Raw genomic sequence first — 27,843 nt, 5'->3', positions numbered from 1 at the left:
TGCCCACATGCAATTAGGGTGTCTAGCAAAGTAACTCAGTTCCTTTTAGAACAGCGGTTAGTGAGCATAGGTGGCAGAGGTAAATCGGTGGCTCCAACAAGAATAAGTCCACTGAGGCAGTACAAGCAGCGGGGAATTAGAAGGACACAGTTCCCCTTTATAAACACGCCTCCTGTGCTACAGCACGTCACTGAAATGGATCTCTGTGCTAAGTGTCTCTCTCTCTCTCTCTCGCTCTCTCTCAAGTATTGCTTTATGATAAACTCCTTAACCACTGTTAGATTAGGTATCCTGCTCAATCTTCAGAATAGAGTCACAATGAGGAGCAGCGGGGTTTAGTGACAATTTAAGTCTCTCTCTCTCTCCCTCTAGTATTCTCTGCTCTAGCAAGTCTCTCTCTCTATGCTGTCCCCGAATAGCTATGGGAATTGCCACTAACTGAGGGCTCTGGTGTCAGTGTGGCTGTGGGAAGTACCGGTTGGCAGCAGCCAGCTGGAGCATGGATGCACTCTCCTCAGTGTGCAGCATCAGCAGCTCCATCTCTCCTGAGCGCGTCCCCTCAGCATAGCGCAGACTGGCGGCGATGTTACAGTCCCGGCTCCTCTCACTATGGTGCGGGCTGGTGGCGGTGCTCAGCGGCGGCTGGCAGCTCTCCTGGCGGCACTCCTCAGCGGCGGCTGGCGGCACTCCTCAGCGGCAGCTGGTGGCTCTCCTCAGCGGCGGCTATCCTCAGCGATTGCTGGCGGCTCTCCACAGCGTGCCTCCTGATCATCACCTCAGCGCAGCATCACTCTCCGTGCTGTTACCTCAGAGCACCACTCCTCACAGCATCTCTCTCCCTGTCACCTCAGGAGACTCCTCAGCAATCACCTCAGGAGGTAACCCCGCCTCCTACTCTTCCTGCTTTGCACCAATCAGCAGCTTCGATTCCTCCTGCTCTGCAGGTCTGCACTTGGGTCCTAGCGCTCCACAAGTTGCTGTCCTTTGGTTGCTGGCGTTGCCCAGCAACCTAAGCAAGGGGAAGCTGTCAACCCCCCCAGCCGCACCATGCTGACTAGTGATAAGCGAGGGTTCCCCCCAGGGAAAATCCAGGTGTCCCACCAAGGCCGTCTCCAGTACATGGGCGATGGCACCCACACAGCCACACATATCCCCACAAATCCAAGTCAACAGGATATCCATGTCAGAGTGTCACACATGTGTAGCTCCTTCTATGTTTTTCTGTGCTTTATGAACACAATCTTTGTCTTTTTCTTCACAGTTATGATGATATGGCAAAGAAAGATCTTCCTGCAGTTATAAGTTTCATTTTGCAAAAAACTGGACAGGAACAAATATACTACATTGGCCATTCTCAAGGAACTACTATAGGTATGTTACCCAGAGTAATATGATCAAATCAATGATGATACTATTTAGGTATAATTCTACACAGACGCAGTGCTTTTTTGTAGGAAAATAGGTAATGGTGCTAATAAAAGTGGTGTTGGTACCAGCGACGACTGCAGCATGCCACACACTGCTCAGCCTGTCAGTCATCTTTAAGCCCGCCCCAGGACTCTTGTAAAACCAGCCAATAGGAGTCCGGAGGCGGGCTAAATGACAACTGACAAGCTGAGCAGTGTGTGGCATGCTTCGGCTGCTGCTGATTCCAGGGAAGGAAACCAGGACATATGTTATATACAACTTCGCATGTATGGTCATATGTCCTTGCCAGCTCCCCCCTGCACACCTTGGACGGTGCAGCAGCCGCCGCTGGTTGGTACTCACTTAAATTTATACGTTGATACAAGATATATAGGGACCCATTTATCAACGAGACATACGTGTGAGTGCTAAAGGGGTTATGTCCTACTTTCAGTATTCAACAAACAGCAGTAAACTAAACTGTTTGTCCCTGTACCGCTCTCGTCATCTATAGACCAGTGCAGAGGCGGATTGGCCATAGGGTCTACAGGGAAGATTCCCGGTGGGCCGACGCACCCATGGGGCGTTTTGTTTGAGGACATGTGGTCTTATTTATAGACATAATGAATAAGATGCCAAACAATTTGCATATATGAAAATGACTTTGCCACTTAGCCTGTGATTGCAGATGATCTTGTGTATGCTCTGTCTGCCTGCTTGGCTGACATATAAGATTGAGTGAATAGTGATTGGGATACTGTTGGTGTAATAAGCAGGAAAATATATCTTTCTAAAGAATTATATAGTTTTTTAAATTCTGAAGGTGTATCATATAATGTGCTTATAACATTTAATTTTATTTCCGTTTAACTTCCCCTTGATGCTGGACATCCCCACTATCTGGAAAGTCTTGGGGGAAGGGTGCTGCTGCCATGGCCCATGGCTAGACCTTACACCTCTGGTGCTGCCCATGTGGGGCCACTAGTACAATTTTTTCCAGGGCTGCTTTTTGTTCCCAATCCGCTCCTGGACCAGTGACATGTTGACATAGTGTTTTTACACTATTTAAAACCCCACCGTACAGTAGCCCTAAATCTAATACAAACATGTACTGTTGACTTGTCGGGATTTACAATGTTGACTTAATGACCGTGTCGACATTATGTCTATGGCGAAGTTTTAAATGTCAGCAATTCAACTGTGTTGACATTCTTAATGACAACATAATGACTACATTCCAATGAATGTTATAGGAACTAATAATTGAGCTAATATGTTTTTATTTCTTTATGAATTATTTTTCTTTTTTCTTTTCAGGGTTTATAGCATTCTCCACCATTCCCCAGCTGGCCAAAAAAATAAAACTGTTTATTGGTCTAGCTCCGGTGGCTACTCTTAAAAACCCCATTGGTCCAATAACAGTATCAAGATTTATCCCAGACTGTGTTATTGAGGTACAGTAGGATGTTGTGCTGTGAGCTTTTCTGTACTGTATATCTGTGATGACTGCCTCCAGTTGTGAAGCTGAGATAACCCGCTGCTGTGATGCAGCAGTCCACAACTAGGGAGGGATGTACTAAAGCAGTGGTTCTCAAACTCTGTCCTCAGGACCCCACACAGTGCATGTTTTGCAGGTCACCCAGCAAGTGTACAGGTGTATTAATTACTCACTGACACATTTTAAAAGGTCCACAGGTGGAGCTAATTATTTCACTTATGATTCTGTGAGGAGACTTGCAAAACATGCACTGTGTGGGGTCCTGAGGACCGAGTTTGAGATCCTGTGTACTAAAGCCTAATCCAGTTTCGGGGGTTTTACCACATTTCCATATGTACCACGCTCCAGAGTGCAAGGCATGCCGGATATTGTACTCGATGGGTGATGCCATCTTTGGGTGGCGTTACCCAATAGAACCCTATGGGCTTCACATTTCCCCCTGAGAGGGATCCAATCGGATCCCCTTCCAGCACCCCTAGTGGCCACACCGTCTCACTGCGCCTGCACAGGGGAACTCCTGGGTCTCAAACCTGGAGGTCCCGACATCGCTAAGGGCAGCTCTTATCGGGAGATCTGTCCTTGTGATACTAATTGTATATGTAAGTATATATGCGATTAGTATGTCCACGGTAAGTGGCGGGATGTACCGCATAGTGGATGCAATGGTTAGTACATCCCACCTTAGAGAGACCAGTGTGGAAGATATTGAACATTATATTGTGTATTAGATGCTCTTCCTGCTGGTGCTGCTCATGTACTATGGGGGTCATTCCGAGTTGATCACTAGCTGCCGTTGTTCTCAGCGCAGCGATCAGGCTAAAAATCTGCATTTCTGTGCATGTGTATGCACCGCAATGCGCAGGTGCGTCGTACGGGTACAATGAGCATTGTGGGTTTGCACACAGTCTAACGAAGATTCCAGTCACACGGCCGAACGCAGGAAGTGGGCGTTTCTGGGTGGCAACTGACCGTTTTCAGGGAGTGCTTGGAAAAACGCAGGCGTGCCAGGGAAAATGTAGGCGTGGCTGGGCGAATGTTGGGCGGGTGTGTGACGTCAAAAGCCGTCCCTCCGTCGTTAGAATCAACGCACACGAAGAGTAACTACAGAGCTGGTCTTGTTTTGCACAAAAAGATTTTGCAGGCGCTCTGCTGCATAAGCGTTCGCACTTCTGCAAAGCAAGAAATACACTCCCCAGTGGGCGGCGACAATGCGTTTGCACGGCTGCTAAAAACTGCTAGGGGGCGATCAACTCGGAATTACCCCCTATGTTAGAATATAGCACTGCTTGTGTAGTGCTTCCATTCAGATGTACGGGATACGGTTAACATACCTGAGTCGGGATGCCAGCGGTCAGAATAGCAACGCCTGTCCACTTCGTAAGTATGCCATGGATGGTTAGAGTTAGGCTGTAGGAAAGGGGTGTGTTATGGATAGGCTGCGGGGAGGGAGGGTTAGGCTGCAGGGAAGGTTACTGTTAGGCTGCTGGAGGGGGGTTTAGGGGAATAGAGGGGGAGGTTTAGAATACTTACCTAGATGTACTGAGGTGGGTAAGATGTAGTTATACATTGCATGCACACGTCTTTATCTGTGCATAAATACTGTACATCTCATGTATGCATATTTCTAATAAGCTCTAATTTTATATCCTTGACACCCTCAGGCAGGTTTAGTATGATTTGCCGATGGACGGGATGCCGGCGGTCAGTATACCGACAGCGGCATCCCGTCCATCATAAACCTGACAGCCCCCCATTCAACCCCCTAACCCTCACTTTTTCCCTACCCTAACCCTCCCCGGTGGTGTCTAACCCTCGCTTCCCGCTGCCTAAACCTGACCCTCCCCGCTTAATGCCTAACCCTAACCTCTCCTTCTAAGTGCCTAACCCTAACCCTCCCTCCCTGGTCCCTAACCCCAACCTTCCAGTTCCTGCTCCCTAACCCCCTCTTGTTCTGCCTAAAACCTACCTTTCCACCCATCCCGATGTGAGGCGTCGGTATGTGGATGCCGGCATTGCATCCTCCCTCGGGATCCCGATGTCGGTATATTGGCCGCCGGGATCCATCCGTCTGGAAGCTAACTGCTTCCCCCTCAGGCTGCTGGTTGTCCTATTGTAGCATACAGACTAGCATGTCATAGCCTTTTGCTGGTTGCAGCTTACTTGGGAGACTCCATGCTTTTCATAGATTTGGACATCAGAGGGGTCTCTGTAGTGCAGAGTACATTGGGAGGGAGCTCTGTTATATATAACGATATCAGAGGACATTCAGCATTGCATACTAATACGTAAAATGGTCTCTAATATTCCCATATAATATAAGCATGTTCTGTATAGGACAACTCTTTCTCTGTACTACAGAGATGTTGTAGTATAATTGCTTTATAATACAGGTTGAGTATCCCTTATCCAAAATGCTTGGGACCAGAGGTATTTTGGATATGGGATTTTTCCGTATTTTGGAATAATTGCATACCATAATGAGATATCATGGCGATGGGACCTAAATCTAAGCACAGAATGCATTTATGTTTTATATACACTTTATACACACAGCCTGAAGGTCATTTTAGCCAATATTTTTTATAACTTTGTGCATTAAACAAAGTGTGTCTACATTCACACAATTCATTTATGTTTCATATACACCTTATATACACAGTCTGAAGGTCATTTAATACAATATTTTTAATAACTTTGTGTATTAAACAAAGTTTGAGTACATTGAGCCATCAGAAAACAAAGGTTTCACTATCTCACTCTCGCTCAAAAAAATCCGTATTTCGGAATATTCCGTATTTCGGATATTTGGATATGGGATACTCAACCTGTAACCACAACAGACAGTCATTATCATCTTAGTATATCCTTGGGTCAAGTGTTTGTTATCTTATTTCAATTGTTCAAGGACCCAGATGCAATCCAGAGGCTAAATATGAAGCATATTTTCTTATTTATTTCTTCAGGAGCTGTTTGGTGACAAGGCATTCCTACTGCAGACACAAGTTATCAAATGGCTGGCCCAGAAGTTTTGCAGTCAAGTGGTACTGGAGCAAATATGTGGCAATGCTTTCTTCCTCCTGTGTGGATTTAATAGATGGAACCTAAATATGGTATGGTGACAAGTATCTTGTGAATAACAGGAGAGTCAGAAGCACTAGTGATGGTCCTTTTCAGTAAATAAAATCACTGCTCAATATAATACCCCATTCAGACCGAAATCCCAGATCACTGAACAAGGGTTTCAAGCTGTGTCACAGTGGCTTGAAACCCATTCACACCATGGGCTGGACCAGGGATTTTGCTGGGGCTTCTCATTTGACGGCGCTTGGAGATGATATCATCTCCAAGTGTCGGTGAGCCAGTTGTATGACTGAGGTAACCCAATGGCAAATACAGGATTTCTAGAGGTGGGTTTTCAAATCCAATCCACAGTCTCCCTCTCTGCCGAACATTGGAGCAAGTGTGGGAACCTGGCAGAGCGGTAGAAGAACCTAGTATCGACCCTGGATATTATTGTAAACATTGGTCTTTTTATACACTGTATATTGTATGTAATACAGTATTAATATTTAACACAATATAGATGGTCTATAGTATAGGCTGTATCAAACATTTAAATAATAAATACACTAACACAATAAAACCAGTAATACACTTTCTATGCACACATTCTCCCACCTCATGGTAAGGCTCCTGTCTTTTCTTTCTGGTAGCTACTCTCTGGTCCAGTGCACTGATTGAGGATTCAGATCCACACACACACAGCAAACTTGGTAGAAGATGCTGCTACCACTGGGCATGTGCAGCAGCTCTGCTCTGCCCTTAAACTGCATGATGTAAATGCAGTTATAGTAATCATATTCTATATCAATGCTATTGTTGTCATAATTTGAGCCACTGGCCAAGAGGAGGGGTGTTTCTGCCCCCCCCCCCCCTTGCATTTGCCTATGTACCAGTTCACTCTGCCCCGTAACCCAGGTTACCTGGTGCCCAACCCAGGTTGGATTGCTGTGTCACTTCACCCAGGTTTTTTCAGGGGACCTATTCTTACCGAGTCGTGACCCAGGTCGGCCCGGCAATAACCTAGGTCAAAAGCACAGTGTGAAAGGGGTATAAGAGTACATACCATACATATAGTTTATATAAATAAATATCTGAGTCTCCTCCAAGGCAAATCCAATTCTCATCTGAATTCAGCCAGACAGGAGTACATTTCCACTTACAGTAAAGCAACAGCAGATTAATAAGGTTTGGTAATATATATTTGCTTGCTTTCACTTCACAGAGTCGAGTTAATGTGTACTCCTCATTCTGTCCTGCTGGAACATCTGTGCAAAACATGCGCCACTGGTCACAGGTATTATGGACAATATTTTATACATATACAGGTTGAGTCTCCCTTATCCAAAATGCTTGGGACCAGAGGTATTTTGGATATGGGATTTTTCCTTTTTTTGGAATAAGTGCATACCATAATGATATATCATGGTGATGGGACCTAAATCTAAGCACAGGATGCATTTATATTACATATACACCTTATACACACGGCCTAAAGGTAATTTTAGCCAATATTTTTTATAACTTTGTGCATTAAACAAAGTGTGTCTACATTCACACAATTCATTTATGTTTCATATACACCTTATACACACAGCCTGAAGGTCATTTAATACAATATTTTTAATAACTTTGTGTATTAAACAAAGTTTGTGTACATTGAGCCATCAAAAAACAAAGGTTTTACTATCTCACTCTCCCTCAAAAAAGTCCGTATTTCGGAATATTCCGTATTTCGGAATATTCCGTATTTCGGAATATTTGGATATGGGATACTCAACCTGTATTTAAAATAAGAGTGCAATGTATTTTAATTAAACTTAATCTGTTACGGTAACATTTGCAAAGTGCAATATAGCCGATGTACAACACACAGTCCAATCGTTTGTTGGAATGCACCATGAAGTACACAAATGCTCCTAGGTTTCTGCTAAGTATGGCAGCTGTTTTTATTGGTGGATAAGGAGTGTACCTGGTGGAGTATAAGGTTGTGAACCAGTGCACCAAGATTTGTGGAACAGTGCAAAAGCTTGATTTCATTTTGAGAATCATTGAAAAGAGATGGAGCAGGTAAATTTTTAGGGACTTACCCTGCTGTATAGGATGGGTATTACCATTTTCACTCTGCAAAAGAACTGGTGCAAAAATCAAGTCCTGAGCTGGTGGAACCCCAATCTTGTTCTACGTTTTAGTGGGACACATTTTGAACTTTTCCCATGGATAGTTCTAATGTGGCAGGAAGGTGCCCGTTGACGTGACACTCATACAGTGCACCAATTTAGAGTTTTTTCTTAACCGACAACGAAGGTGCACTTCTCATTCGGGGAGTTTTTAGCATGAGAGAAAAGATTATACCTTGATGTGCCCTTAGCAGATGGATAAAGAGTACGTTTGGTCAGTATTTAACTTACTGTAGTAAGTTGACAATGTAAAATGAAAAAGTTCATAACTTTTACTAACATATAGTATGTTTTATTGCTTAGGCTGTCAGCTCTGGGAAACTGCAAGCTTTTGACTGGGGTTATGCAGGCAACATAAAGCATTATAAACAGGTAATACAGAAAGAAAAAACATGTTTATAGTTTTCCTTATCGATATAATTCATTGAAAAGTTATTTGTATTTACACTGCGCTGGTATAACAAGTTCCCATGATTACAGTTCTTCTGCTACCTACAAAGGCATGACGTTCTCAAGATCACACAGCAAGCAGTATGTGCTACATATGTGGGTTCTAATTGCCCATGCGACACCAGCCTAACACATGTAGATGATGATAGATAACTAGATGACCTCTAGATTTAACACACTGTATTGGTTTCCCCAGCCGGCACCTCCTTTGTACAATGTGAAAGACATGACGGTCCCCACAGCAATATGGAGTGGTGGCAATGATTGGTTGGCTGATCGGAAGGATGTGGCTTTGTTACTCCCTGAAATCACTAACCTGGTTTATTACGAAGAGATACCAGAGTGGGAACATCTAGACTTCATCTGGGGCCTGGACGCTCCATATCGGCTATACAATACGATCTTGAATGTGCTGAGAAAGTTCCCTTGAACTATTTATTATCAGAATGACATAACACATATACAACTGAGATATTTAATGGGAAGCTTTTCTTCATTCACATGAATCACACAAAACTTGTGTAACCTCTATACAATGATGTATAATTAGTAGGCTGAAGAATAGGATTTGATGCTAGAGAACTGTGGGCACACATGGGGGGTAATTCTGAGTTGATCGCAGCAGGAACTTTGTTAGCAATTGGGCAAAACCATGGGGGTAATTCCAAGTTGATCGCAGCAGGATTTTTTTTAGCAATTGGGCAAAACCATGTGCACTGCAGGGGGAGCAGATATAACATGTGCAGAGAGAGTTAGATTTGGGTGGGTTATTTTGTTTCTGTGCAGGGTAAATACTGGCTGCTTTATTTTTACACTGCAAATTAGATTGCAGATTGAACACACCCCACCCAAATGTTAGTGTAATGGATTGTAGATCTACGATCCATGCTGAATCTGGCCCATTGTGTAGTGTGATAGTTACCATTTTTGTGATGCAATGACTCCAGTCATATTGAAACTGCAATGAAGGGAGAGAGCTGCAGTTGCAAACTTGCATCTGTGATCAACTCTGAATAGGTCATATTATGCAATTCTGTTTCCACCTCTGAATAAGGCTCACTGGGGGTCATTCCGAGTTGATCGCTCACTGACATTTTTCGCAGCGCAGGGAACAGGTTACTACTGCGCATGCACCGCAATGCGCACACGCGTTGTACAGGTAGAAAAGCGAATCGTTGCTGGACGATGGATTTAACAAAGAATCCATTCGCACAGCTGATCGCAAGGAGATTGACAGGAAGAGGGCGTTTGTGGGTGTCAACTGACCGTTTTCAGGGAGTGTTTGGAAAAACACAGTCTTGTCCCAGCATTTGCAGGTCGGGTGTCTGACGTCAATTCCGGGGCCAAAAAGATTGAAGTGATCGCAAGGGCTGAGTAAGTCCAGAGCTACTCAGAAACTGCAAAAAACGCTTTCGTCCCGCTCTGCTGCACACGTGTTCGCACACTTGCAAAGTGAAAATACACTCCCCTGTAGGCGTCGACTATGCATTTGCACGGCTGCAAAAAGTAGCTAGCGAGCGATCAACTCGGAATGAGGGCCACTGTGCTAGAACTGCCCTAGGACAACATTAACATAACTTGGCGGCAATTCCTCCTTACATAAGTCATCTTTATCTTTCCGGTTGTACATTTGATTATTGCATAAATATGGGATTTCATTGAGAGTTTGATTTTACACTTGTTTTGCACAATGACGTGAAAGTGTTATAAACAAACAGCAATGTTTGAATTTAGAGTGAATCTAAAGCTGTACAATTATCAATGTAAAATACTCTCATTCACCACAAGGTGGCAGAGTACAAACGCAAGTGTTACTGAAGTTAAATGGAAGGACTATATAGTATGTTAACACTTGTTTGAGCCTGGGTATAGAATCTACATTGCTGTGATGGGCTACTCGCTGCTATGTTGCAAATAAATCCTCTTAATGGTTTTCAGTGTTGTTACTAAAATATTTCTATTGGTGCATACACTCTTGCCAAGAAAGTAAACGACGTTGCTTATTTTCACTTTATGTTGCCTCTCCTCGCCTCAAACATGAGAACACCAAGACCAGGCTTACCACCTCTCTGGCTGAGAACATCAAGTTTGCCCCTGGGCCTAACCATCAAGATGAACAGGGAACTGTGGGGGAAGAGCACCAGGACCAGGATCAGCAGGGACATCCCCATTCCGTCTGAGTATGCCCCCCACATTCTCCTACCCACCCGTACCAAGATCTGATCAAAATATTATCCCACTCCTACTTCTGCCACTAGTTACCTGCTATTGTGGTTTTTTTTTTTTTTCATGTGTTTTCCTGTAATGTTTACATCCACTGATTGCACACCTTTCCATTGTGCCCTACATGCAGGGTACATCATACTACTACATAAGCATCAGTTTTCCCATATATGAACTTGGCCCTTGTATGGCTCACCTCCCACAGTGTAACCTTCAAAGTGCGCCCAACATGGCTGCCCCATATGGTACACTTGTGGATGGGATGAAAAATACATGGACCTTGTGGTTTTGTTGGAACCCTACTCTAAACTGTAGGACTCTGAAATCACCCCCATTTTGTGTCATCTCTTCTAGGGGTAGACTATTCCACCTTGGGTAATCCTACGCTGAGCGCCCAAGATGGCTGCTGCACTTGGTACCTGTGAGGGTGGAATACACAACCCTTGGAAGTTATTACCCAAAATGCCTACACCAATCCTGCATTATGCTTTCTGTGTGCTTAAGGTTTTTCTTTTATGTCTGTGTTGCTTGTCTATTGTTGTATTATTCAAATCCTCTGTATCATGTGCATTGTTTTTGATGTCTGTAAAGCGCCTGTTGGAGAAAGAGAGTGCTATATAAATAAAATTTATTATTTTTATTATTATTATTCACCCTTCCTGAGTGACGTTGTTTACTTTCTCGGCAAGTGTGTATGCCGCTGACTATGTGCGGCCCCGCAGGTAGTAAACAACCCTTGCTGTTGGCCGTGCATGGAGCTCAAGTTTGACTGTCGTCCAAAAGCTGCCTGCACGGCCCGGCTGCGGCATGACATCACTGAGCGATATGGTCATCCCATCACTTAGTGTGTATGCACTGCCGCCGACCACCTGGCCTGGGAGTGTGAAACACTAGGCAACGTCGCTCATAGAGCACATCTCCTAGTGTGTACCCACCTTAAGTTTTTTGTTTTTTTTTATTGGAGCAAAAGAAAATTCCAGTCAAACAAATAACAAATCTTTGCTGTATCCATGTGTTTTCTGAAATGAAGTAATCTGTCATATATTTTTAATTAAAACAATGGATGTGGCACCACGTGGCGCTAATTTTATACCCTCAGGAAAAAAGGACCTTACACAATGGAGTCTGATTTGTTCTCAGAGGCAGTAGGTTCATATAATGCATACAGGCTTCTAAAATGCAAAAGAACACAAAACCATAGTGCAACTCTATTTTACACCAAACACGTTTTCCATTAATATGGTCCCACTCACATAAGGCGGTTTTAATATTGCATGTAGATAAATCAAAAGGTGTTGAAGTTGCCACTATTCCTCAATGGAACAAGACTCCTTACTGGATGGCTTAAAAAAGAAGAAAGGCAATGGTGCACTAACGTCTTAAAAAACAAAAGGAATTTAATAAAACAATGCACTCACAAACAATGAATAAAAATCAACATGTAAGGATCAGGTGGACTCTTGAACAGGAAAGCTGTTGCCTGCTTTAGCGCTTTCGGACATCGTCCTTCATCAGAAGCATGCTTCTGATGAAGGACGATGTCCGAAAGCGCTAAAGCAGGGAGTTGGTGAGGACGAGGACGGACGGACGGACGGGAGCTGTGGTGCGTGTGCGGTTGGAGACGGCACTTCACCTGAAACTTTGCGGTGACTATTCTCGGCAACAGCTTTCCTGTTCAAGAGTCCACCTGATCCTTACATGTTGATTTTTATTCATTGTTTGTGAGTGCATTGTTTTATTAAATTCCTTTTGTTTTTTAAGACGTTAGTGCACCATTGCCTTTCTTCTTTTTTAAGCCATCCAGTAAGGAGTCTTGTTCCATTGAGGAATAGTGGCAACTTCAACACCTTTTGATTTATCTACATGCAATATTAAAACCGCCTTATGTGAGTGGGACCATATTAATGGAAAACGTGTTTGGTGTAAAATAGAGTTGCACTATGGTTTTGTGTTCTTTTGCATTTTAGAAGCCTGTATGCATTATATGAACCTACTGCCTCTGAGAACAAATCAGACTCCATTGTGTAAGGTCCTTTTTTCCTGAGGGTATAAAATTAGCGCCACGTGGTGCCACATCAATTGTTTTTATTGTATTTCTGTGAATCACGGTGAAAGGTTCCTTTGGTATCCAAGGGCTGCTAATAGTATTTAAGCGCACGAAGGGTCTATTTTTCTTTTGTTCCATTGATATATTTTTAATTAACAATTTTCGGTGTAAGGTTATGAAGCGTTCCTGTTTTTTAACACAGTGGTTCCCAAATTCGGTCCTCAAGGAGCACTAACAGTTCATGTTTTCCAGGCCACCAGAGCCGGGTTAAGAAGGGGCCCCCGCAGCCGCCACAGATTGGATCTCTGATCCGATCTGCGGTGCTGCTCTCCCGGCTCCCGGAGCCGATGCGGCGGCTCCACATGCAGGGCTCCTGAGTTTTGGCTCTTCCCACTCCCCTGGCGGCGACGCCGCTGCCAGACGTAGGGGGTATGTAATGTGTACAGGAAGGACAGCTAAGCGACGGCTCAGCTGTCCAATAATCTGTGGAGCAGCAGCCTGTGGCTCAGCCATTGGCTGGGCGCGCAGGCTGCAGGGAACAGGAAGGATGGCGTGCGGAGCCTTCCTGCATCCAGCCAGCACCCCTATACATTAGAAGACCTACCAGCATCAGAGCAATAGTAATTATATATATATATATATATATATACACACACACACATATATACAGTATACGCCATCTTACAAACCATTTCGGTGCTTCCCGTGCTGCCCTGCCACCGCCCTCAATCCTCCTCTGCACCATGCCGGCCATAGCCTCATCCACCGCACCGCAGACCACAGCATCCTCAGCACTGCTGCTGCTAAATACTGTAGGTAATCTTACCCTGCTGCCTTTCTCTCTCCCTGGTCCCTACTGTATGCCCTTGCTGTCCCTCTCTCTGTCACTGTCCCTATGTCCCTGCTGTCACTGTCCCTATGTCCCTGCTGTCACTGTCCCTATGTCCCTGCTGTCACTGTCCCTATGTCCCTGCTGTCCAGTGGTGCAAGTAGAAAAAATGTCTTACGGGTACTGTGTGCGCGCGCCGAAGTCGCGCGCGCAAAAAAATAAGATTTTACTCACCGGTAAATCTATTTCTCGTAGTCCGTAGTGGATGCTGGGAACTCTGAAAGGACCATGGGGAATAGCGGCTCCGCAGGAGACTGGGCACAACTAAAGAAAGCTTTTAGGTCACCTGGTGTGCACTGGCTCCTCCCACTATGACCCTCCTCCAAGCCTCAGTTAGGATACTGTGCCCGGACGAGCTGACATAATAAGGAAGGATTTTGAATCCCGGGTAAGACTCCTACCAGCCACACCAATCACACCGTATAACTCGTGATACTATACCCAGTTTAACAGTATGAAAACAACTGAGCCTCTCAACAGATGGCTCAACAATAACCCTTTAGTTAACAATAACTATGTACAAGTATTGCAGACAATCCGCACTTGGGATGGGCGCCCAGCATCCACTACGGACTACGAGAAATAGATTTACCGGTGAGTAAAATCTTATTTTCTCTGACGTCCTAGTGGATGCTGGGAACTCCGAAAGGACCATGGGGATTATACCAAAGCTCCCAAACGGGCGGGAGAGTGCGGATGACTCTGCAGCACCGAATGAGAGAACTCAAGGTCCTCCTCAGCCAGGGTATCAAATTTGTAGAATTTTGCAAACGTGTTTGCCCCTGACCAAGTAGCAGCTCGGCAAAGTTGTAAAGCCGAGACCCCTCGGGCAGCCGCCCAAGATGAGCCCACCTTCCTTGTGGAATGGGCTTTTACTGATTTAGGATGCGTCAGTCCAGCCGCAAAATGCGCCAGCTGAATTGTGCTACAAATCCAGCGAGCAATAGTCTGCTTAGAAGCTGGAGCACCCAGTTTGGTGGGTGCATACAGGATAAATAGCGAGTCAGTTTTCCTGACTCTAGCCGTCCTGCAAACATAAATTTTCAAGGCCCTGACTACGTCCAGTAACTTGGAATCCTCCAAGTCCCTAGTAGCCGCAGGCACCACAATAGGTTGGTTCAAGTGAAAAGCTGATACCACCTTAGGGAGAAACTGGGGACGAGTCCTCAATTCCGCCCTATCCATATGGAAAATCAGATAAGGGCTTTTACATGACAAAGCTGCCAATTCTGACACACGCCTGGCTGAAGCCAAGGCCAATAACATGACCACTTTCCCCGTGAGATATTTTAGATCCATGGTTTTATGTGGCTCAAACCAATGTGATTTTAAGAAACTCAACACCACGTTGAGATCCCAAGGTGCCACTGGAGGCACAAACGGGGGCTGAATATGCAGCACTCCTTTCACAAACGTCTGAACTCCAGCAAACGCAGCCGCGGTAAGTCTTGGAACAGACAGGGCCCCTGCTGCAGCAGGTCCTGTCTGAGCGGCAGAGGCCATGGGTCCTCTGAGATCATCTCTTGAAGTTCCGGGTACCACGCTCGTCTTGGCCAATCCGGAACCACGAGTATTGTTCTTACTCCTCGTTTTCTTATTTTCTCTAACGTCCTAAGTGGATGCTGGGGACTCCGTAAGGACCATGGGGAATAGCGGCTCCGCAGGAGACTGGGCACATCTAAAGAAAGCTTTAGGACTAACTGGTGTGCACTGGCTCCTCCCCCTATGACCCTCCTCCAAGCCACAGTTAGATTTCTGTGCCCGACGAGAAGGGTGCACACTAGGGGCTCTCCTGAGCTTCTTAGTGAAAGTTTTAGTTTAGGTTTGTTATTTTCAGTGAGACCTGCTGGCAACAGGCTCACTGCATCGAGGGACTAAGGGGAGAAGAAGCGAACTCACCTGAGTGCAGAGTGGATTGGGCTTCTTGGCTACTGGACATTAGCTCCAGAGGGACGATCACAGGCCCAGCCTGGATGGGTCCCGGAGCCGCGCCGCCGGCCCCCTTACAGAGCCAGAAGAGCGAAGAGGTCCGGAAAAATCGGCGGCAGAAGACGTTCCTGTCTTCAATAAGGTAGCGCACAGCACTGCAGCTGTGCGCCATTGCTCTCAGCACACTTCATACTCCGGTCACTGAGGGTGCAGGGCGCTGGGGGGGGCGCCCTAAGACGCAATAAAACATGAAAAAAATACCTTACATGGCAAAAAATACATCACATATAGCTCCTGGGCTATATGGATGCATTTAACCCCTGCCAGAATATACAGAAAAACGGGAGATAAGGCCGCCGAAAAGGGGGCGGAGCCTATCTCCTCAGCACACTGGCGCCATTTTCCCTCACAGCTCAGTTGGAGGGAAGCTCCCTGGCTCTTCCCTGCAGTCACTACACTACAGAAAGGGTTAAAAAAAGAGAGGGGGGCACTAATTAGGCGCAGTATTAAAACATACAGCAGCTATAAGGGGAAAAACACTTATATAAGGTTATCCCTGTATATATATATAGCGCTCTGGTGTGTGCTGGCATACTCTCCCTCTGTCTCCCCAAAGGGCTAGTGGGGTCCTGTCCTCTATCAGAGCATTCCCTGTGTGTGTGCTGTGTGTCGGTATGTTTGTGTCGACATGTATGAGGAGAAAAATGATGTGGAGACGGAGCAGAGTGTCTGTAACAGTGATGTCACCACCTAGGGGGTCGACACCTGAGTGGATGTACTGTTGAAAATTACGTGACAGTGTCAGCTCTATATAAAAAAACAGTGGTTGACATGAGACAGCCGGCTACTCAGCTTGTGCCTGTCCAGACGTCTCATAGGCCGTCAGGGGCTCTAAAGCGCCCGTTACCTCAGATGGCAGATACAGACGCCGACACGGATACTGACTCCTGTGTCGACGGTGAAGAGACAACCGTGATTTCCAGTGGGGCCACACGTTACATGATTGAGACAATGGAAAATGTTTTATACATTTCTGATAATACGAGTACCACCAAAAAGGGGTATTATGTTCAGTGAGGGAAAAACTACCTGTAGTTTTCCTGAATCTGAGAAATAAAATGAGGTGTGTGATGATGCGTGGGTTTCCCCCGATAACAATTGATAATTTCTTAAAAAGTATTGGCTGTATACCCTTTCCCGCCAGAGGTTAGGGTGCGTTGGGAAACACCCCCTAGGGGGGATAAGGCGCTCACACGCTTGTAAGAACAAGGGCTCTACCCTCTCATGAGATGGCCGCCCTTAAGGATCCTGCTGATAGAAAGCAGGAGGGTATCCAAAAATGTATTCACACACATACTGGTGTTAAACTGCGACCAGCAATCGCCTCAGCCTGGAGGTGCAGTGCTGGGTTGGCATGGTCGGATTCCCTGACTGGAAATATTGATATCCTAAATAAGGATAGTATATTATTGCCTATAGAGCATTTAAAAGATGCATTTCTATATATGCATGATGCACAGCGGAATATTTGCCGACTGGCATCAAGTATAAGTGCGTTGTCCAATTCTACCAGTAAAATGGTCAGGTGATGCGGATTCCAAACGGCATTTGGAAGTATTGCCTTTGAAAGGGGACATTTGGGGTCGGTCTTTTAGACCTGGTGGCCACGGCAACAACTGGGAAATCCACGTTTGTACCCCAGGTCGCCTCTCAAAATAAGACGCCGTATTATCAGGCGCAGTCCTTTGTTGGCAAGCGGACAAAAGGTTCCTCTTTTCTGCTCGTGACAGAGGGAGAGGAAAAAGGCTGAAGAGATTACCCAGTTCCCAGGAACAGAAATCCTTTCCCGCCTCTGCAAAAGCCCTCAGTATGACGCTAGGGCCTTACAAGCTCAGGCACGGTGGGGGCCCGTTCTCAATGAATTTCAGTGCGCAGTGGGCTCACTCGCAAGTAGACCCCTGGATCCTTCAGGTACTATCTCAAGGGTACATATTGAAATTCGAGACGTCTCCCCCTCGCCGTTTCCAAAAGTCGGCTTTACCGACGTCTCCCTCTGACAGGGAGGCAGTTTTGGAAGCCATTCACAAGCTGTATTCCCAGCAGGTGATAATCAAGGTACCCCTCCTGCAACAGGGAACGGGGTATTATTCCACACTATTGTGGTACCGAAGCCAGACGGCCCGGTGAGACCGATTCTAAATCTAAAATCTAAAATCTTTGAACACTTACATACAGAGGTTCAAATTCAAGATTGAGTCACTCAGAGCAGTGATTGCGAACCTGGAAGAAGGGGACTACATGATGTCTCGGGACATCAAGGATGCTTACCTTCATGTCAAAATTTACCCTTCTCACCAAGGGTACCTCAGGTTATGGTACAGAACTGTCACTATCAGTTCAGACGCTGCCGTAGGGATGGTCCACGGCACCCCGGGTCTTTACCAAGGTAATGGCCGAAATGATATCCCTTCGAAGGAAGGGAATTTTAGTTATCCCTTACTTGGACGATTCCCTGATAAGGGTAAGATCCAGGGAACAGTTGGAAGTCGGTGTAGCACTATCTCAGGTAGTGTTGCGGCAGCACGATTGGATTCTCAATATTCCAAAATCGCAGCTGGTTCCGACGACTTGTCTTCTGTTTCCTAGGGATGTTCCTGGACACAGTCCAGAAAAAAGGTGTTTCTCCCGGAAGAGAAAGCCAGGGAGTTATCCGAGCTAGTCAGGAACCTCCTAAAACCGAACCAAGTCTCAGTGCATCAATGCACAAGGGTTCTGGGTAAAAATGGTGGCTTCCTACGAAGCAATCCCATTCGTTAGATTCCACGCAAGAACTTTCCAGTGGAACCTACTGGACAAATGGTCCGGGTCGCATTTTCAGATGCATCAGCGGATAACCCTGTCACCAAGGACAAGGGTATCCATCATGTGGTGGTTGCAGAGTGCTCATCGTCTAGAGGGCCGCAGATTCGGCATTCAGGACTGGGTCCTGGTGACCACGGATGCCAGCCTGCGAGGCTGGGGAGCAGTCACACAGGGAAGGAATATCCAGGGCTTAGGGTCAAGCCTGGATACATCACTTCACATAAATATCCTGAAGCTAAGGGCCATTTCCAATGCTCTAAGCTTAGCAAGACCTCTGCTTCAAGGTCAGCCGGTGTTGATCCAGTCGGACAACATCATGGCAGTCACCCACGTAAACAGACAGGGTGGCACAAGAAGCAGGAGGGCAATGGCAGAAGCTGCAGGGATTCTTCGCTGGGCGAAAAAAAAAAAAAAAAAACTCGACAGGTATTGCGCCAGGTCAAGAGACCCTCAGGCAATAGTTGTAGATGCTCTGGTAACACCGTGGGTGTACCAGTCAGTGTATGTGTTCCCTCCTCTGCCTCTCCTACCCAAGGTACTGAGATTGATAAGATGGAGAGGAGAAAGCACTATATTCGTGGCTCCGGATTGGCCAAGAAGGACTTGGTAACCGGAACTTCAAGAGATGCTCACGGAGGATCCGTGGCCTCTACCTCTAAGAAGGGACCTGCTCCAGCAAGGACCCTGTCTGTTCCAAGACTTACCGCGGCTGCGTTTGACGGCATGGCGGTTGAACGCCGGATCCTGAAGGAAAAAAGGCATTCCGGATGAAGTCATCCCTATCCTGATCAAAGCCAGGAAGGATGTAACCGCAAAAACATTATCACCGCAATTGGCGAAAATATGTTGCGTGGTGCGAGGCCAGTAAGGCCCGACGGAGGAAATTCAACTGGGTCGATTCCTACATTTCCTGCAAACAGGAGTGTCTATGGGCCTGAAATTGGGGTCCATTAAGGTCAAATTTTCGGCCCTGTCAATTTTCTTCCAAAAAGAACTAGCTTCAGTCCCTGAAGTTCAGACGTTTGTAAAAGGGGTACTGCATATACAGCCTCCTTTTGTGCCTCCAGTGGCACTTTGGGATCTCAATGTAGTTTTGGGTTCCAAAAGTCACATTGGTTTGAACCACTTAAATCTGTGGAGTTAAAATATCTCACATGGAAAGTGGTCATGCTGTTGGCCCTGGCCTGGGCCAGGCGCGTGTCAGAATTGACGGCTTTATCCTGAAAAAGCCCTTATCTGATTTTCCATTCGGACAGGGCGGAATTGAGGACTCGTCCTCAGTTTCTCCCCAAGGTGGTTTCAGCGTCTCACCTGAACCAGCCTATTGGTGGTGCCTGCGGCTACTAGGGATTTGGAGGCCTCCAAGTTGCTAGACTGTGTCAGTGCCCTGAAAATATATGTTTCCAGGACGGCTGGAGTCAGGAAATCTGACTCGCTGTTTATCCTGTGTGCACCCAACAAGCTGGGTGCTCCTGCTTCTAAGCAGACTATTGCTCGTTGGATTTGTAGTACAATTCAGCTTGCACATTCTGTGGCAGGCCTGCCACAGCCAAAAATCTGTAAATGCCCACTCCACAAGGAAGGTGGGCTCATCTTGGGCGGCTGCCCGAGGGGTCTCGGCTTTACAACTTTGCCGAGCAGCTACTTGGTCAGGAGCAAATACGTTTGTAAAATTCTACAAAATTGATATCCTGGCTGAGGAGGACCTGGAGTTCTCTCATTTGGTGCTGCAGAGTCATCCGCACTCTCCCGCCCGTTTGGGAGCTTTGGTATAATCCCCATGGTCCTTACGGAGTCCCCAGCATCCACTTAGGACGTTAGAGAAAATAAGAATTTACTTACCGATGATTCTATTTCTCATAGTCCGTAGTGGATGCTGGGCGCCCATCCCAAGTGCGGATTGTCTGCAATACTTGTACATAGTTATTGTTACAAAAATCGGGTTATTATTGTTTTGAGCCATCTTTCAGAGGCTCCTCTGTTATCATGCTGTTAACTGGGTTCAGATCACAGGTTATACGGTGTGATTGGTGTGGCTGGTATGAGTCTTACCCGGGATTCAAAATCCTTCCTTATTGTGTACGCTCGTCCGGGCACAGTATCCTAACTGAGGCTTGGAGGAGGGTCATAGGGGGAGGAGCCAGTGCACACCAGTTAGTCCTAAAGCTTTCTTTAGATGTGCCCAGTCTCCTGCGGAGCCGCTATTCCCCATGGTCCTTACGGAGTCCCCAGCATCCACTACGGACTATGAGAAATAGAATTATCGGTAAGTAAATTCTTATTATTCTCAGTACCCTTGGTATGAGAGGCAGAGGAGGGAACACATAAACTGACTGGTACACCCACGGTGTCACTAGAACGTCCACAGCTATCGCCTGAGGGTCCCTTGACCTGGCGCAATATCTCTCTAGTTTTTTGTTTAGGCGGGACGCCATCATGTCCACCTGTGGCCGTTCCCATCGATTTACAATCAGCGTGAAGACTTCTGGATGAAGTCCCCACTCTCCCGGGTGGAGGTCGTGCCTGCTGAGAAAGTCTGCTTCCCAGTTGTCCACTCCCGGAATGAACACTGCTGACAGTGCTAGTACGTGATTTTCCGCCCATCGGAGAATCCTTGTGGCTTCTGCCATTGCCATCCTGCTTCTTGTGCCGCCCTGTCGATTTACATGGGCGACTGCCGTGATGTTGTCTGACTGGATCAGTACCGGCTGGTGTAGAAGCAGGGATTTTGCCTGACTTAGGGCATTGTAAATGGCCCTTAGTTCCAGAATATTTATGTGTAGGGAAGTCTCCTGACTCGACCATAGTCCTTGGAAGTTTCTTCCCTGTGTGACTGCCCCCCAGCCTCGAAGGCTGGCATCCGTGGTCACCAGGACCCAGTCCTGTATGCCGAATCTGCGGCCCTCTAGAAGATGAGCACTCTGCAGCCACCACAGCAGAGACACCCTGGTTCTTGGAGACAGGGTTATTAGGCGATGCATCTGAAGATGCGATCCGGACCATTGGTCCAACAGGTCCCACTGAAAGATTCTGGCATGGAACCTGCCGAAAGGAATTGCTTCGTAAGAAGCCACCATCTTTCCCAGGACCCGCGTGCAGTGATGCACCGATACCTGTTTTGGTTTCAGGAGGTCTCTGACTAGAGATGACAGCTCCTTGGCTTTCTCCTCCGGGAGAAACATTTTTTTCTGGACTGTATCCAGAATCATACCCAGGAACAGTAGACGTGTCGTCGGAACCAGCTGTGATTTTGGAATATTCAGAATCCAACCGTGCTGGTGTAGCACCTCCTGAGATAGTGCTACTCCCACCAACAACTGCTCCTTGGACCTCGCCTTTATTAGGAGATCGTCCAAGTACGGGATAATTAAAACTCCCTTTCTTCGAAGGAGTATCATCATTTCCGCCATTACCTTGGTAAACACCCTCGGTGCCGTGGAGAGTCCAAACGGCAGCGTCTGGAATTGGTAATGGCAATCCTGTACCACAAATCTGAGGTACTCCTGGTGAGGATAGTAAATGGGGACATGCAGGTAAGCATCCTTGATGTCCAGGGATACCATGTAATCCCCCTCGTCCAGGCTTGCAATAACCGCCCTGAGCGATTCCATCTTGAACTTGAATTTTTTTATGTATGTGTTCAAGGATTTCAAATTTAAAATGGGTCTCACCGAACCGTCCGGTTTCGGTACCACAAACAGTGTGGAATAGTAACCCCGTCCTTGTTGAAGTAGGGGCACCTTGATTATCACCTGCTGGGAATACAGCTTGTGAATTGCCGCTAGCACAGCCTCCCTGTCTGAAGGAGTAATCGGCAAGGCAGATTTTAGGAACCGGTGGGGTGGAGACGCCTCGAATTCCAGTTTGTACCCTTGAGATACTATTTGCAGGATCCAGGGATCCACCTGTGAGCGAGCCCACTGATCGCTGAAATTTTTGAGGCGGCCCCCCACCGTACCTGGCTCCGCCTGTGGAGCCCCACCGTCATGCGGCGGACTTGGAAGAAGCGGGGGAGGACTTTTGCTCCTGGGAACCTGCTGTTTGTTGCAGCCTTTTTCCCCTACCTCTGCCTCTGGACAGAAAGGACCCGCCTTTTCCACGCCTGTTTTTCTGAGTCCGAAAGGACTGTACCTGATAAAACGGCGCCTTTTTAGGCTGTGAGGGAACATGGGGTAAAAATGCTGACTTCCCAGCAGTTGCTGTGGAAACTAGGTCCGAGAGACCATCCCCAAATAACTCCTCACCCTTATAAGGCAAAACTTCCATGTGCCTTTTTGAATCTGCATCCCCTGTCCACTGGCGAGTCCATAAGCCTCTCCTAGCAGAAATGGACAATGCACTTATTTTAGATGCCAGCCGGCAGATCTCCCTCTGTGCATCTCTCATGTATAAGACTGAGTCTTTCATATGCTCTATGGTTAGCAGAATAGTGTCCCTGTCTAGGGTGTCAATATTTTCTGACAGGGAATCTGACCACGCAGCGGCAGCACTGCACATCCATGCTGACGCAATAGCTGGTCTAAGTATAATGCCTGAGTGTGTATATACAGACTTCAGGATCGCCTCCTGCTTTCTATCAGCAGGTTCCTTGAGGGCGGCCGTATCCGGAGACGGTAGTGCCACCTTTTTAGACAAACGTGTGAGCGCTTTATCCACCCTAGGGGGTGTCTCCCAACGTGACCTATCCTCTGGCGGGAAAGGGAACGCCCTTAGTAACTTCTTAGAGATTACCAATCTTTTATCAGGGAAAGCCCACGCTTCTTCACACACTTCATTTAATTCTTCCGATGGGGGAAAAACTACGGGTAGTTTTTTCTCCCCAAACATAATACCCTTTTTAGTGGTACCTGGGTTTATATCAGAAATTTGTAACACCTCTTTCATTGCTTCAATCATGCAACGAATGGCCTTAGTGGACATTAGACTAGACTCATCGTCGTCGACACTGGTGTCAGTATCCGTGTCGACATCCGCGTCTGCCATCTAAGGTAGCGGGCGTTTTAGAGCCCCCGATGGCCTTTGAGACGCCTGGACAGGCACGAGCTGAGAAGCCGGCTGTCCCGCATTTGGCATGTCGTCAAATTTTTTGTGTAAGGAGTCGACACGTGCACGCAATTCCTTCCATAAGTCCATCCACTCAGGCGTCTGCCCCGCAGGGGGTGACATCCCTTCTATAGGCATCTGCTCCGCCTCCACATCATTATCCTCATCAAACATGTCGACACAGCCGTACCGACACACCGCACACACACAGGGAATGCTCTAACAGAGGACAGGACCCACAAAAGCCCTTTGGAGAGACAGAGTGAGAGTATGCCAGCACACCAGAGCGCTATATAATGCAGGGACTAACTGAATTATGTCCCCTATAGCTGCTGTTATATATACTGCGCCTAATTTTAGTGCCCCCCCTCTCTTTTTTACCCTTTTCTGTAGTGTAGACAGCAGGGGAGAGCCAGGGAGCTTCCTTCCAGCGGAGCTGTGAGGGAGAAATGGCGCCAGTGTGCTGAAGGATATAGCTCCGCCCCTTTTTCGCGGACTTTTCTCCCGCTTTTTTATGGATTCTGGCAGGGGTAATTATCACATATATAGCCTCTGGGGCTATATATTGTGGTATTTTTGCCAGCCAAGGTGTTTTTATTGCTGCTCAGGGCGCCCCCCCTAGCGCCCTGCACCCTCAGTGACCGGAGTGTGAAGTGTGTATGAGGAGCAATGGCGCACAGCTGCAGTGCTGTGCGCTACCTTGGTGAAGACTGATGTCTTCTGCCGCCGATTTTCCGGACCTCTTCTTGCTTCTGGCTCTGTAAGGGGGACGGCGGCGCGGCTCCGGGACCGAACACCAAGGCCAGTTCCATGCGGTCGATCCCTCTGGAGCTAATGGTGTCCAGTAGCCTAAGAAGCCCAAGCTAGCTGCAAGCAGGTAGGTTCGCTTCTTCTCCCCTTAGTCCCTCGCTGCAGTGAGCCTGTTGCCAGCAGGTCTCACTGTAAAATAAAAAACCTAATTATATACTTTCTTTTTAGAAGCTCAGGAGAGCCCCTAGTGTGCATCCAACCTCGGCCGGGCACAAAATCTAACTGAGGCTTGGAGGAGGGTCATAGTGGGAGGAGCCAGTGCACACCAGGTGACCTAAAAGCTTTCTTTAGTTGTGCCCAGTCTCCTGCGGAGCCGCTATTCCCCATGGTCCTTTCGGAGTTCCCAGCATCCACTAGGACGTCAGAGAAAATGGGTGTGGCCAAATGCCACATGGGGCGTGGCCAATGAAAATGGGGGCGTGATACACATATGGGGGAGGGGCAGATACACGTATGACCCCAATAGTGTCAGATACACGTTGCCCCACAGTGCCAGATATACATTGCCCCACAGTGCCAGATACACATAACCCCACAGTGCCAGATACACATTGCCCCACAGTGCCAGATACACAAATGTCCCCAGAGTGCCAGATACACAAATGTCCCCAGAGTGTCAGATACACATTGCCTCACAGTGCCAGATACACATTGCCCCACAGTGCCAGATGCACATTGCCCCACAGTGCCAGATACACATTGCCCCACAGTGCCAGATACACATTGCCCCACAGTGCCAGATACACAAATGTCCCCAGAGTGCCAGATACACATTGCCCCACCGTGCCAGATACACATTGCCCCACAGTGCCAGATACAGAAATGCCCCCAGAGTGCCATACATTGCCTCACAGTGTCAGATACACATTGCCCCACAGTGCCAGATACACAAATGCCCCCACTGTGTCAGATATACATTGCCCCCCGTGCCAGATACAGAAATGCCCCTACAGTGCCAGATATGCCCCCAGTGCCAGATATCCCCCAGTGCCAGGTATACATGCCCCCCTGTGCCAGATATCCCCCAGTGCCAGGTATATATGCCCCCCTGTGCCAGATATGCCCCCAGTGCCAGATATCCCCCCGTGCCAAGTATACCTGCCCCCCCAGTGCCAGATATCCCCCAGTGCCAGGTATAACATGCCCCCCCAGTGCCAGATATCCCCCAGTGCCAGGTATACATGACCCCCTGTGCCAAATATCCCCCAGTGCCAGGTATATATGCCCCCCTGTGCCAGATATGCCCCCAGTGCCAGGTATACATGCCCCCCTGTGCCAGATATCCCCCAGTGCCAGGTATATATACCCCCCCTGTGCCAGATATGCCCCCAGTGCCAGATATCCCCCAGTGCCAGGTATAACATGCCCCCCCAGTGCCAGATATCCCCCAGTGCCAGGTATAACATGCCCCCCTGTGCCAGATATCCCCCAGTGCCAGGTATAACATGCCCCCCTGTGCCAGATATCCCCCAGTGCCAGGTATAACATGCCCCCCTGTGCCAGATATCCCCCAGTGCCAGGTATATATGTATATATGCCCCCCTGTGCCAGATATGCCCCCAGTGCCAGGTATACATGCCCCCCCCAGTGCCAGGTAAACATGCCCCCCTCCCCTACTCACCGCTGCCGTCGCCGTCCTGTCTGTCATGTAAGGGAAGCCTCTCGTTCCCCTCAGTCTCCGGCGGGTGTCTCAGTTTAATTCAGCGCCGATCCGTGAGCCAATCAGAGCTCGCGGATGCGAGCTCTGATTGGCTCACGGATCGGCGCTGAAGTAAACTGAGACACCCACCGGAGACTGAGGGGAAGGAGAGGCGCAGGCTGCGCTCTCCTTCCCTCACATCAGCGGCGGTGCGGCAGGGACGGCAGGTGCGGCGGGGACGGCGGGTGCGGCGTGGAGCAGGGGAGGGAAGGAAGAGGAGCGGCGGCCCGTCGGTGTGGGTACGGCGTACCCATGGCTAAATTCTTACGGGTACGCCGTACCCACCCGTACCCGCCCACTTGCACCACTGCTGCTGTCACTCTCCCTATGTCCCTGCTGTCACTTTTCCTGTCCCTGCTGTCACTCTTCCTGTCCCTGCTGTCACTCTTCCTGTCCCTGCTGTCACTCTCCCTGTGCCTCTGTCACTCACCCTGTCCCTGCTGTCACGTTCCCTGTCACTCTCCCCATCCCTATGTCCCTGCTGTCACTTTACCTGTCCCTCTGTCACTCTCCCTGAATTTTGCCTCATTCCATGTGCCATAATGTGAATTTTGGCTCATTCTGTGTGCTATAATGTGAATTTCGGCTCATAGTGTGTGCTATAATGTGAATTTTTGGTCATTCTGTTTGCTATTATGTGAATTTTGGCTCATTCTGTTTGCTATAATGTGAATTTTGTCTCATACCGTGTGGTATAATGTGAATTTTGGCTCATTCTGTGTGCTATAATGTGAATTTTGGCTCATTCTGTTTGCTATAATGTGAATTTTGACTCATTCTGTGTGCTATAATGTGAAAGGGGCACCAGTACTAGATAGTATAAGGGGCCCTACTATTGTGGTGCATAATGTGTATAAGGGGTATATGGTGTGGTAAACTACACTGAAGGCCACACCCCCTTTTCTGGAGATGCGCGCATAATTGCAACCTTCACTTTTCCGTACCTTCACTTCAAAATTTCCACTTCGACCACTGTACATATGTAAGTATATAGCCGTTGGCTATTTGAGGCATTCGCTGTAGTGTTTAGGAAAAGCGACATCTGGTGGACAGAAAGTAGAATGCACGTTACAATTATAACGTGACGTCACATTTACAACGCAACTTATAACGGGAGTTATAGCGCAAGGAGCTGGCGCGAGTTGCATGGCGCCCGCTATGCGGTACGCAGCAACGATATATCAGGACACATCTGTATATATATATATACACGTGTATATTATATATACACATGCGTGTGCTCCCTATCTGAAAAAATCTTTCAAATTTACCACCGAATTGTAATTTTCTTTGTAGTAATTGAAGACGTTATGATTTTAATTTTAGATTTTAGGGCCCCATTGTCTTAATCCAGCTCTGCAGGTCACCTGTGGATTTTTAAAATAGGACAATTGGTGATGCACAGTGAGTACACCTGCCGGGAGACCTGGAAAACAGGTTCCAGTGTATAAATAGACAGTGTTTTATTAGACAGTCAATAGATCAACATGGTCACAAGGTTGACTCAGTTTATGGTTCAGTCACAAAAGTTCGACACAAATTTTGTGTTTTATTCATTTTTACAACTTTTGCTTCTTTCACCATCCATGTGGACTATTATTGGGAATAGCAAAAAAAACAACAACTTGTCAACATTTTTTTGTTGACAATTCTCATGTCGACCTTTTAACCCTGTGAACTTTTTGTACCTGTCGATCTTAAGGTGCATACACACGGAGAGATTTTGGCTATGAGAGATTTTGACTA

The 27,843-nt window shown here is 47.2% G+C and overlaps 1 protein-coding gene across 1 annotated transcript in view; it reads left to right on the top strand.

The window, feature by feature from the left end:
• LOC135056474 (lysosomal acid lipase/cholesteryl ester hydrolase-like) overlaps positions 1–10,969 on the top strand; it is a 63,363-nt gene extending 52,394 nt beyond the window's left edge. Inside the window, exons 4-9 of the mRNA XM_063961705.1 lie at positions 1,262–1,371; positions 2,725–2,861; positions 5,869–6,015; positions 7,191–7,262; positions 8,449–8,517; positions 8,792–10,969. Of these exons, the coding sequence (XP_063817775.1) occupies positions 1,262–1,371; positions 2,725–2,861; positions 5,869–6,015; positions 7,191–7,262; positions 8,449–8,517; positions 8,792–9,025 (769 nt within the window). The 3' untranslated portion in view covers positions 9,026–10,969. The remainder of the gene's footprint in view (positions 1–1,261; positions 1,372–2,724; positions 2,862–5,868; positions 6,016–7,190; positions 7,263–8,448; positions 8,518–8,791) is intronic.
• The last annotated feature ends 16,874 nt before the right edge of the window (positions 10,970–27,843 follow it).

Source organism: Pseudophryne corroboree, chromosome 3 (assembly GCF_028390025.1).
Source record: "Pseudophryne corroboree isolate aPseCor3 chromosome 3, aPseCor3.hap2, whole genome shotgun sequence".
NCBI lineage: Eukaryota > Metazoa > Chordata > Amphibia > Anura > Myobatrachidae > Pseudophryne > Pseudophryne corroboree.
The sequence above is the reverse complement of the archived record's forward strand: the minus strand, read 5'-3'. Positions and strand labels throughout refer to the sequence as shown.